Raw genomic sequence first — 16,862 nt, 5'->3', positions numbered from 1 at the left:
ACCACCTGCTGCACCTGCAAGCTGGGTTTTTGCGACTCATGCACAAGGACCCCGAGGTCCCTCTGCACCGTCGCCTGCTGCAGTTTTTCGCCCCGTAAGTAATAGTCCTTCCTACCATTCTTCCTACCAAAGTGGACCACCTCACACTTGCCAACATTAAATTCCATTTGCCATTTCCTGGCCCATTCGCCCAGCCTATCTAGATCCTTCTGCAGACTCTCCACACCCTCCGCACAATTTGCCGTTCCCCCAATCTTGGTGTCATCAGCAAATTTTGACACCCTACACTCGGTTCCCTCCTCCAGATCATCTATATAAATGGTAAAAAGCTGAGGCCCCAGCACCGACCCCTGGGGCACTCCACTAGTCACCATCCGCCAATCCGAATAGCACCCGTTGACCCCCACTCTCTGCCTCCTATTTGACAACCGATCCTCTATCCACGCTAACACCCTACCCCCAACTCCATGTCCCTCGACCTTCTGCAATAACCTCTTGTGAGGTACTTTGTCAAATGCCTTCTGAAAATCTAGAAAGACCACATCCACCGGCTCTCCTCTATCCACCGCCCTAGACACATCCTCATAGAACTCCAGTAAATTTGTCAGCGCTCGTGTGATGCTGGATTTACCAATTACACAAGCCTCACAACGCACCCAGGATCGATTCCGGTCACTGTCTGTTCGGAGTTTGCATGTTCTCCCCGTGTCTGCATGGGTTTCCTCCGGGTGCTCCCAAATCCGAGAGACGTGATGGTTAGGGTGCATTGGGCCGTGCTAAATTCTCCCTCAGTGTTACCCAAACAGGCGCTGGAGTGTGGCGACTAGGGGATTTCCACAGTAACCTCATTGCAGTGTTAATGTAAGCCTTACTTGTGACTGGTAAATAAATAAACTTTACATTAACTTTACTTTACCTGCTGTGAATGGGCCCCTTGAGTGGGGAATTAAAACTCGTTCCCAGTCCTGTCGCTCCCAGCACACCTCGAGGCACAGATAGAGACACGGCTGGCCTCCAGCTCACAAACTACCAACAACAAAATGTTCATGTCAGTTAGGCAAGAAAGACTGCTTCCAATGAGCCAGCAGAATTTCTAACACCAGGGAGAGACACAGAAATAGTGCTGTCAGTCTGGAGTCCAATGGCAACTAACTGGACCCAGAGGGCATAACCTCAGAGTCAGGGGTAACACATTGAATTCAGAGATGAGGAGGAATTTATTCTGTTAGAACATGGGTGAATCTGTCTCTAATTTTAAAGTTTATTTATTAGTGTCACTACTTAATTTAGTGCAGACAAGTGTGAGGCGTTGCACTTTGGAAGGACAAACCAAGGTAGAACATACAAGGTAAATGGTAGGACACTGAGAGTGCAGTAGAACAGGGGGATCTGGGAGTACAGATACATAATTTCCTAGAAGTGGCGACTCAGGTAGATAGGGTCATAAAGAGTGCTTTTGGTACACTGGCCTTTATAATTCAAAGTATTGAGTATAAGAGTTGGAATGTTATGGTGAGGTTGTGTGAGACATTGGTGAGGCCGAATTTAGAGTATTGTGTGCAGTTTTGGTCACCTAATTACAGGAAAGATATTAATAAGGTTGAAAGAGTGCAGAGAAGGTTTACAAGGATGTTGCTGGGACTTGAGAAACTGAGTTACAGAGAGAGATTGAATAAGTTAGAACTTTATTCCCTGGCGCGTAGAAGAATTAGGGGAGATTTGATAGAGGTGTGTAAAATTATGATGGGTATAGATAGAGTGAACGCAAGCAGGCTTTTTCCACTGAGGCTAGGGGAGAAAAAAACTAGAGGACATGGGATAAGGGAGAAGGGGGAAAAGTTTAAAGGGAATATTAGGGGGGGGTTTCTTCACACAGAGAGTGGTGGGAGTGTGGAATGAGCTGCCAGATGAAGTGGTGAATGCGGGGTCACTTTTAACATTTAAGAAAAACTTCGACCGGTACATGGATGAGAGGATTGGAGGGATATGGTCCGGGTGCAGGTCAGTAGGACTAGGCAGAAAAATGGTTCGGCACAGACAAGAAGGGCCAAAAGGCCTGTTTCTGTGCTGTAATGTTCTATGGTTCTAACTAAGTTTACATTAACACTGCAGTGAAGTTACTGTGAAAATCCCCTAGTCGACACACTTTGGCGCCTGTTCAGGTATACGAGGGAGAATTTAGCAAGGTCAATGCCTAACCAGCACTTGTTTCAGGCTGTGGGAGGAAACCAAAGCACTCGGAGGAAACCCGCGCAGACATGGGGGAGAACACGCAAACTCCGCACAGACAGTGACCCAAGGCCAGGAATTGAACCCAGGTCCCTGGCGCTGTGAGGCTAGTAGTCATGACATGGATATGCCGGTGTTGGACTGGGGTAAACACAGTAAAAAGTCTGACAACACCAGGTTTCAGTCCAACCGATTTATTTGATAGTAAATTCACTAGCTTTTGGGTTAGCCCCTTTGTCAGAACTCTCCATTCACCCGACGAAGGGGTTAACCCGAAAGCTAGTGAATTTACCATCAAATAAATCAGTTGGACTGAAACCTGGTGTTGTCAGACTTTTTGCTGTGAGGCAGCAGTGCTAACCACTGTAGAATTCTTTCCTGCAGAGGTGCTATAGAGTTCGGGTCATTCAGTGTGTTCAAGGCCGAGAGAGACAGATTTGTAATGAGCGAGGGAGTCGAGGGTTAAGGCGGGAAAGTGAAGTCGAGGATTATCACACCAGATTAGTCATGATCTCATTGAATGGCGGGGCAGACTCGATGGGCCCAATGGCCTATGCGGTAGTGTGCCCCTTAAAGGCCAATCGGGTTGGAGTGCACGAGCCCTGGAGCCGAGCGTGGGGTTTCCTGGTCAGCTGGGAGTGTGGAGTCATGGAGTACGATGTCTTTTATATCACTCTCTGTGCATCGTTACTTATCTGAACATGCTGTTCATTCATTAATCTATCTGGTGGTCGCCCTGTTTTTACGAGATACTGCAGCCAACTTCTGCTCCTGCATCTTATGGTCTTATAAATGCTGGGGAGGTATCATTACTGTACATGAATGGCACGGTGGCACAGTGGTTAGTACCGCTGCCTCACAGCGCCAGTGACCCAGGTTCGATTCTCGGCTTGGGTCACCGTCTGTGCAGAGTCTGCACGTTCTCCCCATGTGTCTGCGTGGGTTTCCTTCGGGTCCTCCAGTTTCTTCTCACAGTCCAAAACATGTGCTGCATTGGCCGCGCTAAATTCTCCCTCAATGAAACCCGAACAGGCTCCGGGATGTGGCAACTAGGGGGGATTTTCACAGTAACCTCATTGCAGTGTTAATGTAAGCGTTACTTGTGACACTAATAAATAAGCAAAAACTTAAACCTGGGCAAATTGGAAAAGTGTTTTCAGATTAAACACATACGATGGGTGGCACAGTTGTCAGCACTGGATTCAATTCTGCCAAGGACCTGGGTTCAATTACAGCCTTGGGTGACCGTATGTGTGGAAGTTGCACATTCTCCCTGTGTCCACGTGGGTTTCCTCTGGGGCTTCCGGTTCACCCCTCCCCGCACCCCCCCGCCCCACCCACCCCCCATAGCCCAGGTTAGGTGGGTTGGCTGTGCAAAATTGCCCTTGGTATCAAGGGGATTAGCAGGGTAAGTGTGTGTGGGGTTACAGGGGTACAGAACAGGTGGGATTGTGGTTGGTGCAGACTCGATGGGCTGAATGGCCTCCTTCTGCACTGTGGGGATTCTGTGATGTTCTAAAGCAGCAGCATCATCATATAAGAATTTAGGAGGAAGCTGAGAAGCTTCGAAGAAATATAAAGCCCTGATTCTGGCAAGAACAAGAGCAGACTTGTGTTTACTGTGACAACGCTATGCCTTGAAGGAATGTTTTTAATGATGTTTTCTGGCGCTATAAGCAGCTTTGATTTTTTCACGTTGTGGCACTGGTTGCTGGATTAGATGTTCCTCCTATTGCTGCTTCAATGGTTTAAATGGGGTTTTGTTCATTTTTAATCTGGGCCTAATGCACTTTCTGCGAGTTTTACAACCTTTTGAATTGACCTGGGAAGAATGACTGGCAATTTGATTTCATTTAATTTATTATTGTCACATGTATTATTATACAGTGAAAAGTATTGTTTCCTGCACACTACACAAAGCATACTGTTCATGGAGAAGGGAAGGAGAAGGTGCAAAATGTAATGTTACAGTCATAGCTAGGGTGTAGAGAAAAATCAGCTTAGTGCGAGGTAGGTTCATTCCACAGTCTGACAGCAGCAGGGAAGAAGCTGTTCTTGCGTTGGTTGGTACGTGACCTCAGACTTTTGTATCTTTTTCCCGATGGAAGAAGGTGGAAGAAGGAATGTCTGGAATGTGTGGGGTCCTTAATTATGCTGGTTGCTTTTCCTGAGGCAGTGTGAAGTGTAGATGGAATCAATGGATGGGAGGTTGGTTTGCGTGATGGATTGGGCTACATTCACAACCATTTGTAACTCCTTGTGGTCTTGGGCAGAGCAGAAGCCCATACTAGGTTTACTAGGCTGATTCCGGAGTTGAGGGGGTTGAACTATGAGGAGAGGCTGAATAAACTAGGCTTGTACTCGTTAGAGTTTAGAAGAATGAGGGGAGATCTCATTGAGACGTATAAGATGTTGAATGGGATGGATAGGATAGAGGTGGAGAGGCTCTTCCCGCTCAGAAAGGACAGTAGGACTAGAGGGCACAGCCTCAAGATAAAGGGGGGTTGGTTTAGAACAGAGTTGAGGAGGAACTTCTTCACTCAAAGGGTGGTGAATCTCTGGAATTCTCTGCCCGTTGAAGTGGTGGAGGCTGCCTCGTTCAATATTTTTGAGACGCGGGTTGATAGGTTTTTGATAGGCAAAGGGATTAAGGGTTATGGGGAGAGGGCGGGAATGTGGAACTGAGCCACGACAGATCAGCCATGATCTATTGAATGGCAGGGCAGGCTCGAGGGGCTAGATGGCCTACTCCTGCTCCTATTTCTTATGTTCTTATACCAAGCTGTGATACAACCAGAAAGAATGCTTTCTATGGCGCATCTGCAAAAGTTGGTGAGAGTCGTGGCTTACATGCCAAATTTCCTTAGTCTTCTGAGAAAGTAGAGGCATTGGTGGGCTTTCTTAACTATAGTGTCGACATGGGGGGGGGGTCCCAGGACAGGTTGTTGGTGATCTGGATACCTAAAAACTTGAAGCTTTCGACAAGTCATGCTAAATTCTCCCTCAGTGTCCTGGGATGTGTAGGTTAGACGGAGTAAATGTGTGGGGTGGTGGGATAGGGTCTGGGATGTTGTCGATGTAGTCTAGGTGGACCGAATAGCCTCCTCCTGCACTGTTGGGACTCTATGATTCACCCTAGCCAAATTCAAAGTGCAAAACCGATGATCCAGGCTGGCCTCATGGAAGACTTTTTGGAGCTTTTGACCTGAATTATAACACAAGTGTGTTTGTGTGTCTCTCTCTCCTTTGTTTACAGAGGGCTGCAGGGAAAAGCCTGGTAACGGCAGACCAGTGAGCCTCTCATCTGTAGTGGGCAGGTTGTTAGAAAGTATTTTGAGAGACAGGAGCTACGGGCATTTAGAGACGCAAGGACTGATTAGGGACAGTCAGCATGGCTTTGTGAGTGGAAAATTTGATTGAGTTTTTTGAAGGGGTAACCAAGAAGGTAGATGGGGGCAGTGCAGTTGGTGTTGTCTACATGGACTTTAACAAGGCCTTTGACAAGGTGCCGCATGGTAGGTTGTTGCATAAGGTTAAATCTCACAGGATCCAGGGTGAGGTATCTAAATGGATACAAAATTGGCTTGATGACAGAAGATAGGGTGGAGCGAGCTGCCAGAGGTGGTAGTTGAAGCGGGTACAATTTTGCCTTTTAAAGTGTTTAGACAGTTACATGGGTAAGATGGGTATAGAGGGATATGGGCCAAACGTGGGCAATTGGGACTAGCTGAGGGGTTAAAAAAAGAGGGCGGCATGAACTAGTTGGGTTTGTTTCCATGCTGTAAACCTCTACGGCTCTATGACTCTCTGGTATTAGAAACTCTGCTGGCAAGTTGTTTGCAGTTTTCCTTCTCCTTGGAGTGAAAACGTTGCTTTGGTGGTTTGCTAGCTGGAGGCAGACAATGGCACTATTTCTACCTTGGGAGGTGCTGCGATTTCCAGAACGGAAAAGCCAGATTTCCATGTCTCTAGCCAAAGAAGTAACTCGCAGCAGGTTTTGCAGAACTGCAAGTTCCAGCGTCATGTGAACATTCTTATTTTCTGTGTTAAACCTGGGACAGGTGAACATGTTCATAAGGAGGTTTCGTTGTATTGGTGATGTGGAGATGCCGGCGTTGGACTGGGGTGGGCACAGGAAGAAGTCTCACAACACCAGGTTAAAGTCCAACTGGCTTATTTGGAATCATGAGCTTTCGGAGCACTGTTCCCTCATCAGGAACTTGGTTCCGCACGCATGAGGACAGCCTCAACCGGCACCTTGGTTTCATGTCACACTACATGTAACCCCCACTATTTGGCCTGGGTTTGCAAAATCCTACTAACTGTCCTGGTTTGGGACAATTCACACCCCTTTAACCTGACCTTCACCCTCTCTCCACTCGCATTGTCCATACCTGTAGAGACTTGATTTCCTCCAAAGACTCGCATTCTAACCATTATCTTGCAATTGAGACTCTTGTCTATATATGCTGTGTTTGTGAAACCTACCTCTCCACTCACCTGATGAAGGAGCAGCGCTCCAAAAGCTCGTGATTCCAAATAAACCAGGTGTTGCGAGACTTCCTGTTGTATTGGAACAGTCATGATGTGGAGATGCCAGTGTTGGATGGGGTAAAACAGAAAGAAATACCACAACACCAGTTTAAAGTCCAAACAGGTTTATTTGTAACAAAAGCCGCAAACTCCCAGCCACCTGATGAAGGGACAGGCTATCCAGAAAGCTTGCAGCTTTTGCTCCAAATAAACCTGTTTGGACTTTAAACTGGTGTTGTGGGATTTCTTTCCGTATTGGAACAGTGCATTTAGGTTTATACAATATCATGGTTGTTTCCTTCTTGTTTGTAATTGGTAAAAGTTATTGTGAATTTTACTTCTATATAAGTTAGCTGTATTCTTAAATAAACTTTGGTTTGATAAAAGCTCCCTAGTGTGTCATTTGAAAATGCCTGGAGTGAAATATCTTATGCTTAGCCTTGCCAAATTCTGATGGTCTCAGCTGACCTCAAATACCTTGGAGTTTCTGACCCGGATTATATAAATATATCACCTCACATCACATCAGCACACTCCAAGCACTTTACAACCAAGAAGATACCTGCAGGTCCAGTCGGTGTTGCAGAATAGGAAGAGGGGCAGATAGTGAGGGCAGTAATCGGATAAATGGATGCATCATCCATGTTTTCATTAGTCTGGGTAACCGTGAATCCTGGAAGAAGCTTGGTTCCCTTCTCCGAATTAGTAGCTCTGGCATTCTGGTTCACTCCTGAGGGGAGTGAGGGAGAGACTTGCTGACGGGGGTTGGCGAAGGTTGCTCTGAGGGGAGTGAGGGAGGGAGGGTCACTCTGAGGGAGGGTCAGTCTGAGGGAGGAAGGGTCAATCTGACAGAGATAGGGAGGGTCGGTCTGAGGTAGGGAGTGAGGGAGGGTCAGTCTAAGGGAGGGAGTTAGGGAGGGTTAGTCTAAGGAGGGTCAGTCTGAGGGAGGGTCAGTCTGAGGGAGAGAGGTAGGGTCAGACTGGGGAAGGAGTGAGAGAGGGTTAGTCTGAGGGAGGGTCACTCGGAAGGAGGTAGGGTCAGTCTGAGGGAGGGTCAGTCTGAAGGAGAGCGTGAGGGCGGGTCACTCGGAAGGAGGGTCAATCTGAGTGAGGGAGGGTCACTTGGAGAGAGACTCAGTCTGAGGGAGGGAAGAAGGGTGACTCTGAGGGAGTGAGAGAGGGACGGTCAGTCTGATGGACAGTCAGTCTGAGGGACTGAGTGTTAGTCTGAGGGAGTGAGGCAGGGAGGGAAGGTCGCTATGAGGGAGGGAGGGAATCTCAATCTGTGGGAGGGAATGAGACAGTGTCAGTCTGAGCGAGGGTCAGTCTGAGGGAGGGTCACTGTGATAGAGGATCAGTTGAGGGAGGGTCAGTGTGAGGGACGGTTAGTCTGAGAGAGTCAGTCTGAGGGAGAGTCAGTCTGAGGGACGGTCACTGTGAGGGAGAGTCAGTCTGAGGGACGGTCACTGTGAGGGAGAGTCAGTCTGAGGGACGGTCACTGTGAGGGAGAGTCAGTCTGAGGGACGGTCACTGTGAGAGGATCTTTCACGCCTACAAGTCCCATGATGCAGTGGGATGCGCGTTGACGCCGCAACGTCACCGCGATCCCGCCCTTTCTTGGGTCCGTCGGTGACGCGATTACGCGCGGTGTGATGTTTTGCCGCCCGTCCTTACGCCGTGACGTAACCGCACAGCGTGCTCGTGGCGCGGTGGGGCGTGGCGTGCGCGGTAACGTAAACACGGCGGAGAGACACCTTGATTCGGGGCGGGCGCGGTGACGTTGCCTCGCGGCGGAATGACGCGCTAGGGCGGAGCGTGGCGTGCTGGTGACGCAATCGCGCACTGGCGGAGTGACGCGAAGGGGCGGGGCGTGCGCGTTGACGTAACCGCAAGTCGGGTTTTGCCGCTTGGAAGGGGCGGGGCGTGCGCGGTGACGTAACCGCTCGGCGGAAGCGGCCGGGTGCAGCGAGGTGGGACGATGTTGGGAGTCCGGGCGGCGGCGGGGGGCCTGAGGAGGGCACGGTAAGGAGTTCACACATCCACACACCGTTAATTACCCGTTAGTGTCCATGGATGTAGGGGGAATGATCCTGTTAAACTGCCCCTTAGTGTCAGGGGGACTGGGGGGGTCACTGTCAGAAGTTCAAGGGTTAAAGTTCAACAGGTTTATGTGGAATCACAAGCTTGAGCAGCACTGCTCCTTCTTCAGGTTCACACAAGCTGCATCTAGAGGCCAAGACACAATCGCACGATAATGAACACTGCATATAGAGGCCAAGACACAATTGCACAATAATGAACACTGCGTATAGAGGCCAAGACACAATTGCACAATAATGAACACTGCGTATAGAGGCCAAGACACAATCGCACGATAATGAACACTGCCTTTGAGGCCAAGACACAATCGCACGATAATGAACACTGCGTATAGAGGCCAAGACACAATCGCACGATAATGAACACTGCGTATAGAGGCCAAGACACAATCGCACGATAATGAAAACTGCCTTTGAGGCCAAGACACAATCGCACGATAATGAACACTGCGTATAGAGGCCAAGACACAATCGCACGATAATGAACACTGCGTATAGAGGCCAAGACACAATCGCACGATAATGAACACTGCGTATAGAGGCCAAGACACAATCGCACGATAATGAACACTGCCTTTGAGGCCAAGACACAATCGCACGATAATGAACACTGCCTTTGAGGCCAAGACACAATCGCATGATAATGAACACTGCGTATAGAGGCCAAGACACAGTCGCATGATAATGAACATTGCCTTTGAGGCCAAGACACAATCGCACGATAATGAACACTGCCTTTGAGGCCAAGACACAATCGCACAATAATGAACACTGCGTATAGGGGCCAACACAATTGCACGATAATGAGCACTGCATATTTCTGCCAAGACACAATCGCACGATAATGGTTGGAATGCAAGTCTTTTCAGGTTTTGATTTTGATTTGGTTTGATTTCAATTTGGTTTGATTTGTTATCATCACGTGTATTAGTATATAGTGAAAATTATTGTTTCTTACACACTATATGAGCAAGGCATATCATTAATAGAGAAGGAAAGTTGAGAGTGCAGAGTGTAAGTTTACAGTCACAGCTAGGACATAGAGAAAGATCAACTTAATGCGAGGTAGGCCCATTCAAAAGTCTGATGGCAGCAGGGAAGAAGCTGTTCTTGAGACGGTCGGTATGTGACCTCAGACTTTTGTATCTTTTTCCCGATGGAAGAAGGTGGAAGAGAGAATGTCTAGGGTGAGTGGAGTCCTTAATTATGCTGGCTGCTTTTCCCGAGGCAGTGGGAAGTGGAGACAGAGTCAATGGATGGGAGACTGGTTTGCCTGATGGATTGGGCTACATTCACGACCTTTTGTAGTTCCTTGCAGTATTGGGCAGAGCAGGGCCCTACCAAGGTTTTCGAGTCTTTACAGATACAGACAGTGCGAGTGGAGAGAGGGTTAATCACAGGTTAAAGAGGTGTATATTGTCCCAAGCCAGGACCAGTTAGTGAGATTTTGCAAACCCAGGCCAAATGGTGGAGGTTACATGTAGTGTGACACGAACCCAATTGAGGCCACCCTCATGCATCCAGAACTTGGCTATCTGTTTCTGCTCAGCAATTCTGCATTGTCGTGTGTCTTGAAGGCTGCCTTGGAGAATGCTTACCTGAAGAGCGGGGGCGGAATTCCCTCGACTGCTGAAGTGTTCCCTGACTGGAAGGGAACACTCCAGACTAGTGATTGTCGTGCAGTGTCCGTTCATCTGTTGTCGTAGCGTCTGCGTGCTTGTGCCGATGTACCATGCCTTGGGACATCCTTTCCGCAGCGTATGAGGTAAGCAACGTTAGCAGAGCTTCACACACAAGAGGATGGCCTCAACTGAGATCTTGGGTTCATGATCTTATTGAATGGTGGGGCAGGCTCGAAGGGCTAGATGGCCTACTCCTGCTCCTATTTCTTATGTTCTTATGTTCTTATGTCACACTACCTGTAATCCCCACCATTTGGCCTGGGCTTGCAAGATCTCTTGACTCGCATTGTCTTTATCTGTAAAGACTTGATTACCTGTGAAGACTCGTATTCCAACCATTATCTTGCAATTGTGTCTCTCTCTCTATATATATATATATATATATATATGTATATGCCGTGTTTGCGAACTCGGATCTCTACTCACCTGATGAAGGAGCAGCGCTTCGAAAGCTCGTGATTCCAAATAAACCTGTTGGACTTTAACCTGGTGTTGTGAGACTTTCTTACTGTGCCTACCCCCCGTCCAATGGCGTCATCTCCACATGAGGGTTACAGGGATAGGACTTGAGTGGGACTGTTGTCAGTGAAGGATCGATGGGCCAAATGGCCTCTTTCAGCACTGTTGGTACAGTGGGTTAGCACTGCTGAGTCACAGCGCCAGGACCCGGGTTTGATTCCCAGCTGGGTGACACAGTGGGCATAGGTTTAAGGTGAGAGGGGAGAGATACAAAAGGGTCCAGAGGGACACTGCTGAGTCACAGTGCCAGGGATCGGGGTTCAGTTCCCAGCTTGGGTCACTGTCTGTGCAGAGTCTGCATGTTCTCATGTCTGTGTGGGTTTCCTCCGGATGCTCCGGTTTCCTCCCACAGTCCGAAAGACGTGCTGGTTAGGGTGCATTGGGCCGTGCTAGATTCTCCCTCAGTGTAACCTGAACAGGCACCGGAGTGTGGCGACTAGGGGATTTTTCCTCTCTCCACTTCATTGCAGTGTTAATGTAAGCCTTACTTGTGGCACTAATAAATAAACTTTACCTAAGTTTCACTCTCCCATGCTGCATGTGTGAGGAATTGTGTTCCCCGACATCAGCCCCCGAACAGTCTGGTTGCAATTTGAAGATTCTTCCACTCTCTCCCCACCATCCCCTTTCCCTGCCTTGCTCGGGACGTCCCCCCTCCCCTCCCACTCCCCCCCGCCCCCGCCAAGGAAAGTATTTTTATTGGCCCTATTAACTTCTTTTAGCAATCCTTTCCACTCAGCCGCAGTAACTTTCTGAATTAACCGTCTTAATCAAATGATGCCTCTTTAAAACTCTCAGTGATTTCTCTTGCTGTGGAGAGGTGAGCTAAAATTGGGTGGCAGATTCTAAATTTAACACGCCAGCGTTTCCTCTGTTGAACCAAAACTTGTGAAACTGATGAGTTACTTGGTGAAAGCTTTGATAAAGCTTCCCCCCACCCCACCCTCTCCCGCCTCCGCCCAAAACCACTGGGGCAGAGTCTATTGCGGTTTACTTGTTACCGTAACACTTCAGTCCGTCCCTCCTGACCCACCTCCGTCTCACTCAAGTCCCCTGATTCATCCTTTGTGTAACTTCATTGTCACCCGTTTAAATCATTCCTGGGGTCAGTGGGATCAGGGAGGTTGGGGTGGGCGGTGGGGGTTGGTGGGGGGGTGGGGGGCCGGTGGAACAGTCCTACTCATTCTCCATGATGAATCTGACTTTCACCGAACACAAAAGATTTTAATCTGACTCATTTATGTTTATAGTTTAGTTTATGTATTAGTCACAAGTAAGGCTTACATTAACACTGCAGTACAGCTCCTGTGAAAATCCCCGAGTTGCCACACTCTAGCACCTGTTCGGGTTACACTGAGGGAGAATTTAGCACGGCCCAATGCACCCGAGCCAGCACGTCTTTCAGACTGTGGGAGGAAGCTGGAGCTCCTGGAGGAAACTCACACAGACACGGGGGAGAACGTGCAGACTCCCCTCAGACAGTGACCCGAGCCAGGAATCGAAGCTTGTGAGGCAGTAGCGCTAACCACTGTGCCGCCCCAAATCATGTCGTCTTTAAGTCAGAGACTGGTAGCAAACTTCTAACAGCACACCCTGTCAGACTGTGAGCAGAACGTAATGTTCCCACACAGACCAGTCGGTATCAAGTGTTTAGGAAGGATAGGCGGGAGGGAAAAGCGGGGGGCGTAGCTCTGCTGATTAAGGATAGCATCAGGGTGGTAGCAAAGGATGATATTGGAGCCAAGGAGCAGAACATGTCGTTGTGGGTAGAGATTAGGAACAGCAAAGGGAGGAAGACGCTGGTGGGTGTCGTCTGTAGGCCCCCGAATAATGATCTGGAGGTGGGGCGGGCTGTTAACGCGCAAATAAGTGCGGTGTGCAGGAATGGGACGGCCGTAGTTATGGGGGATTTCAATCTGCATATTGATTGGTCGACCCATGTTGGACGCGGTGGGCTCGAGGAGGAGTTCTTGGAATGCTGCCGGGATAATTTCCTGGAACAGTGTGTGTTGGAGCCGACGAGGGAGCGAGCTATCTTGGATCTGGTGTTATGTAATGAGGCGGGTAGAATTAGGGACCTTGCGGTGAAGGATCCTCTTGGGGAGAGTGATCATTGTATGGTGGAGTTTCTGGTGCAGATGGAGGAGGAGAAAGTGGGTTCCCGGACACGCGTCCTTTGTTTGAACAGAGGGGAGTACGGTAGGATGAGAGAAGAATTGGCAAATGTGGACTGGGGGAGCGCGTTGGAAGATAGGTCTGCTGAGGAGCAGTGGAGGATCTTTAAGGAGATCTTTCTTGGTGCTCAGCAGAAATTTATTCCGATGGGCACAAAGGACCGTAGGAGGAGAGGTAATAAGCCGTGGATAACGAAGGAGGTGAAGGAAAGTGTTAAATTAAAAGTGGAGGCGTTTAGAGTAGCTAAGAGCAGTGGGCGAGAAGAGGATTGGGAGAGGTTTAAATGTCAACAAAGATTGACAAAGAAGTTGATAAAGAAGGGTAGGAGAAACTATGAAGCTGGGCTAGCGCTTAATATAAAAAAGGATAGCAAGAGTTTTTATAAATATATAAAAAGGAAGAGGCTGGCTAGGATGAACGTTGGTCCCTTAGAGGATGAGAAGGGGGACTTAGTGGTAGGGGATGGGGATATGGCTGAGGTCTTGAATAACTTTTTTGTTTCGGTCTTCACGGACGAGGATGTGAATAATTTGCCGGATGTTAGAGATGGAAAGGTGGTAGGACTGGAGGGTCTCGATGACATTACTGTTACTAGAGAGGTGGTGCTCGACAGACTGGAGGGGCTGATTGTGGACAAGTCCCCAGGACCGGATGGAATGCATTCGAGGGTCCTGAAAGAAATGGCGGAGGTGATAGTGGATGCCTTGGTGGTTATTTTCCAGACGTCGCTGGATTCCGGGGAAGTGCCGGAAGATTGGAAAACGGCTAATGTTACGCCGTTGTTTAAGAAGGGTGCCAGGCAAAAGGCAGGGAATTATAGGCCTGTTAGTTTAACGTCTGTTGTAGGTAAAATGTTAGAATCCGTCATCAAGGAGGAAATAGCAAGGCATCTTGAGGGGAACTGCTTGATAGAGCAGACGCAGCACGGTTTCGTTAAAGGGAAGTCGTGTCTGACAAATTTACTGGAGTTCTATGAGGATGTGTCTAGGGCGGTGGATAGAGGAGAGCCAGTGGATGTGGTCTTTCTTGATTATCAGAAGGCGTTTGACAAGGTACCTCACAAGAGGTTATTGCAGAAGGTCAGGGGGCATGGAGTTGGGGGTAGGGTGTTAGCGTGGATAGAGGACTGGTTGTCAAATAGGAGGCAGAGAGTGGGGGTCAATGGGTGCTATTCGGATTGGCGGATGGTGACTAGTGGAGTACCCCAGGGGTCGGTGCTGGGGCCTCAGCTATTTACCATTTATATAGATGATCTGGAGGAGGGAACCGCGTGTAGGGTGTCGAAATTTGCTGATGACACCAAAATTGGTGGAAAGGCAAATTGTGCGGAGGGTGGGGAGAGTTTACAGAAGGATGGGCGAATGGGCCAGGAAATGGCAAATGGAATTTAATGTTGGCAAGTGCGAGGTGGTCCACTTTGGTAGGAATAATGGTAGGAAGGATTATTACTTATGTGGCGAAAAACTGCAGCAGGCGACGGTGCAGAGGGACCTCGGGGTCCTTGTGCATGAGTCGCAAAAACCCAGCTTGCAGGTGCAGCAGGTGGTCAGGAAGGCGAATGGGATGCTGGCCTTCATCGCGAGGGGGATTGAATATAAAAGTAGGGAGGACTTGCTGCAGCTGTATAGGGCATTGGTGAGGCCGCAGCTGGAGTATTGTGTGCAGTTTTGGGCGCCGTACTTACTCAAGGATATTTTGGCCTTGGAGGGAGTGCAGAGGAGGTTTACTAGGCTGATGCCGGAGTTGAGGGGGTTGAGCTATGAGGAGAGGCTGAATAAATTAGGCTTGTACTCGTTAGAGTTTAGAAGAATGAGGGGAGATCTCATTGAGACGTATAAGATGATGAATGGGATGGATAGGATAGAGGTGGAGAGACTCTTCCCGCTCAGAAAGGATAGTAGGACTAGGGGGCACAGCCTCAAGATAAAGGGGGGGCGGTTTAGAACAGAGTTGAGGAGGAACTTCTTCACTCAAAGGGTGGTGAATCTCTGGAATTCTCTGCCCGTTGAAGTGGTGGAGGCTACCTCGCTAAATATTTTTAAGACGCGGGTTGATGGATTTTTGGTAAGAGAGGGGATTAAGGGTTATGGGGAGAGGGCGGGAATGTGGAACTGAGCCACGACAGATCAGCCATGATCTTATTGAATGGCGGGGCAGGCTCGAAGGGCTAGTTGGCCTACTCCTGCTCCTATTTCTTATGTTCTTATGTTTTCTGATACAATTCGGAAAAGGCTGGGAATCCTGCGGAGAGTAACTCACCTCCTGACTCCCCAAAGTCTGTCCACCATCTACAAGGCACAAGTCAGGAGTGTGATGGAATACTCCCCACTTGCCTGGATGGGTACAGCTCCAACAATAACACTCAAGAAGCTCAACACCATCCAGGACAAAGCAGCCCTGCCTGATTGGCACTCCCTCCACCACCAACGCACAGTGACAGCCGTGTGTACCATCTACAAGATGCACTGCAGCAACTCAGCAAAGCAGCACCTTCCAAACCCACTTGCATCTAGAAGGACAAGGGCGGCAGATACCTGGGAACACCCCCACCTGGAGTCATGCACCATCCTGACTTGGAAATATATCGGCCGTTCCTTCACCCTGGGTCAAAATCCCAGAATCTCCTTCCTAACAGCACTGTGGATGTACCTACACAGTAAGAAGTCTCACAACACCAGGCTAAAGTCCAACAGGTTTATTTGATAGTAAACCCACAAGCTTTTGGCGTTTGCCAATTTGTCAGGTGAGTGGAGAGTTCTGATCACAAAGAGTTCTGGTCTGGTCTGTGATCAGAACGCTCCATGTCGCTGGCTGGGTCAGCATTTATTGCCCATCCCTCGCTGTCCTTGGAGGGCAGTTGAGAGTCAACCACATTGCTGTGGCTCTGGAGTCACATGTAGGCCAGACCGGGGTAAAGACGGCAGATTTCCTTCCCTAAAGGAACCAGATGGGTTTTTCTGACAATGGGTCATCAGGAGATTCTTAATTCCAGATATTTTTTATTGAATTCAAATTCCACCATCTGCCGTGGCGGGATTCGAACCCAGGGGCCCCCAGAACGTTAGCTGAGTTTGTGAATAATACCACCAGGTCTTGCTTGTTTTGAACATTCTGTCCTGTGTTTCTGTCAGGGTTTGGCACGCTGCGGCTCGCAGCACTGTGATCCACGATGTACACCCCTATTCCACACAGGCCACACAGGTAAGAGGGATTATCCTGTCACTATTTGAATGAGGTATATCTTTATGAACAAGGTGCAGAGGAGGAGTGTGTGTGGGTCTCAATTAGCTGAGGCTCTTAAACAAACTCAACTGCTTCTTGCCTAGTTTTGTTTTTAGAAAACACAAACATTGATAGACTGACACTCCAAAAAGGGGATTGTAGAATCCCTACAGTGCACAAGAAGGCCATTCGGCCCATTGAGATGGACCGACCACAGTCCCACCCAGGCCCTATCCCCAAAACCCCACATGTTTAACTGCTAATCCCTCTGACACTATGGGGCAATTTAACATGGTCAATCCACCTAACTTGCACATCTTTGGACACTAGGGGTAATTTAGCATGGCCAATCTGCCCTAACCTATACCTCTTTGGAGTGTGGGAGGAAGCTGGAGCACTTGGA

The 16,862-nt window shown here is 48.8% G+C and overlaps 1 protein-coding gene across 1 annotated transcript in view; it reads left to right on the top strand.

Moving 5' to 3' along the window:
• The first annotated feature begins 8,705 nt into the window (after positions 1–8,705).
• Positions 8,706–16,862, top strand: part of acadvl (acyl-CoA dehydrogenase very long chain) — a 60,669-nt gene continuing 52,512 nt past the window's right edge. Inside the window, exons 1-2 of the mRNA XM_080181927.1 lie at positions 8,706–8,784; positions 16,369–16,438. Of these exons, the coding sequence (XP_080038053.1) occupies positions 8,741–8,784; positions 16,369–16,438 (114 nt within the window). The 5' untranslated portion in view covers positions 8,706–8,740. The remainder of the gene's footprint in view (positions 8,785–16,368; positions 16,439–16,862) is intronic.

This window comes from Carcharhinus amblyrhynchos, unplaced genomic scaffold (assembly GCF_965287045.1).
Source record: "Carcharhinus amblyrhynchos unplaced genomic scaffold, sCarAmb.v2.hapA scaffold_43, whole genome shotgun sequence".
Lineage (NCBI taxonomy): Eukaryota > Metazoa > Chordata > Chondrichthyes > Carcharhiniformes > Carcharhinidae > Carcharhinus > Carcharhinus amblyrhynchos.
Note: the sequence above shows the minus strand (reverse complement) of the source record. Positions and strands in the feature narration are given on the sequence as shown.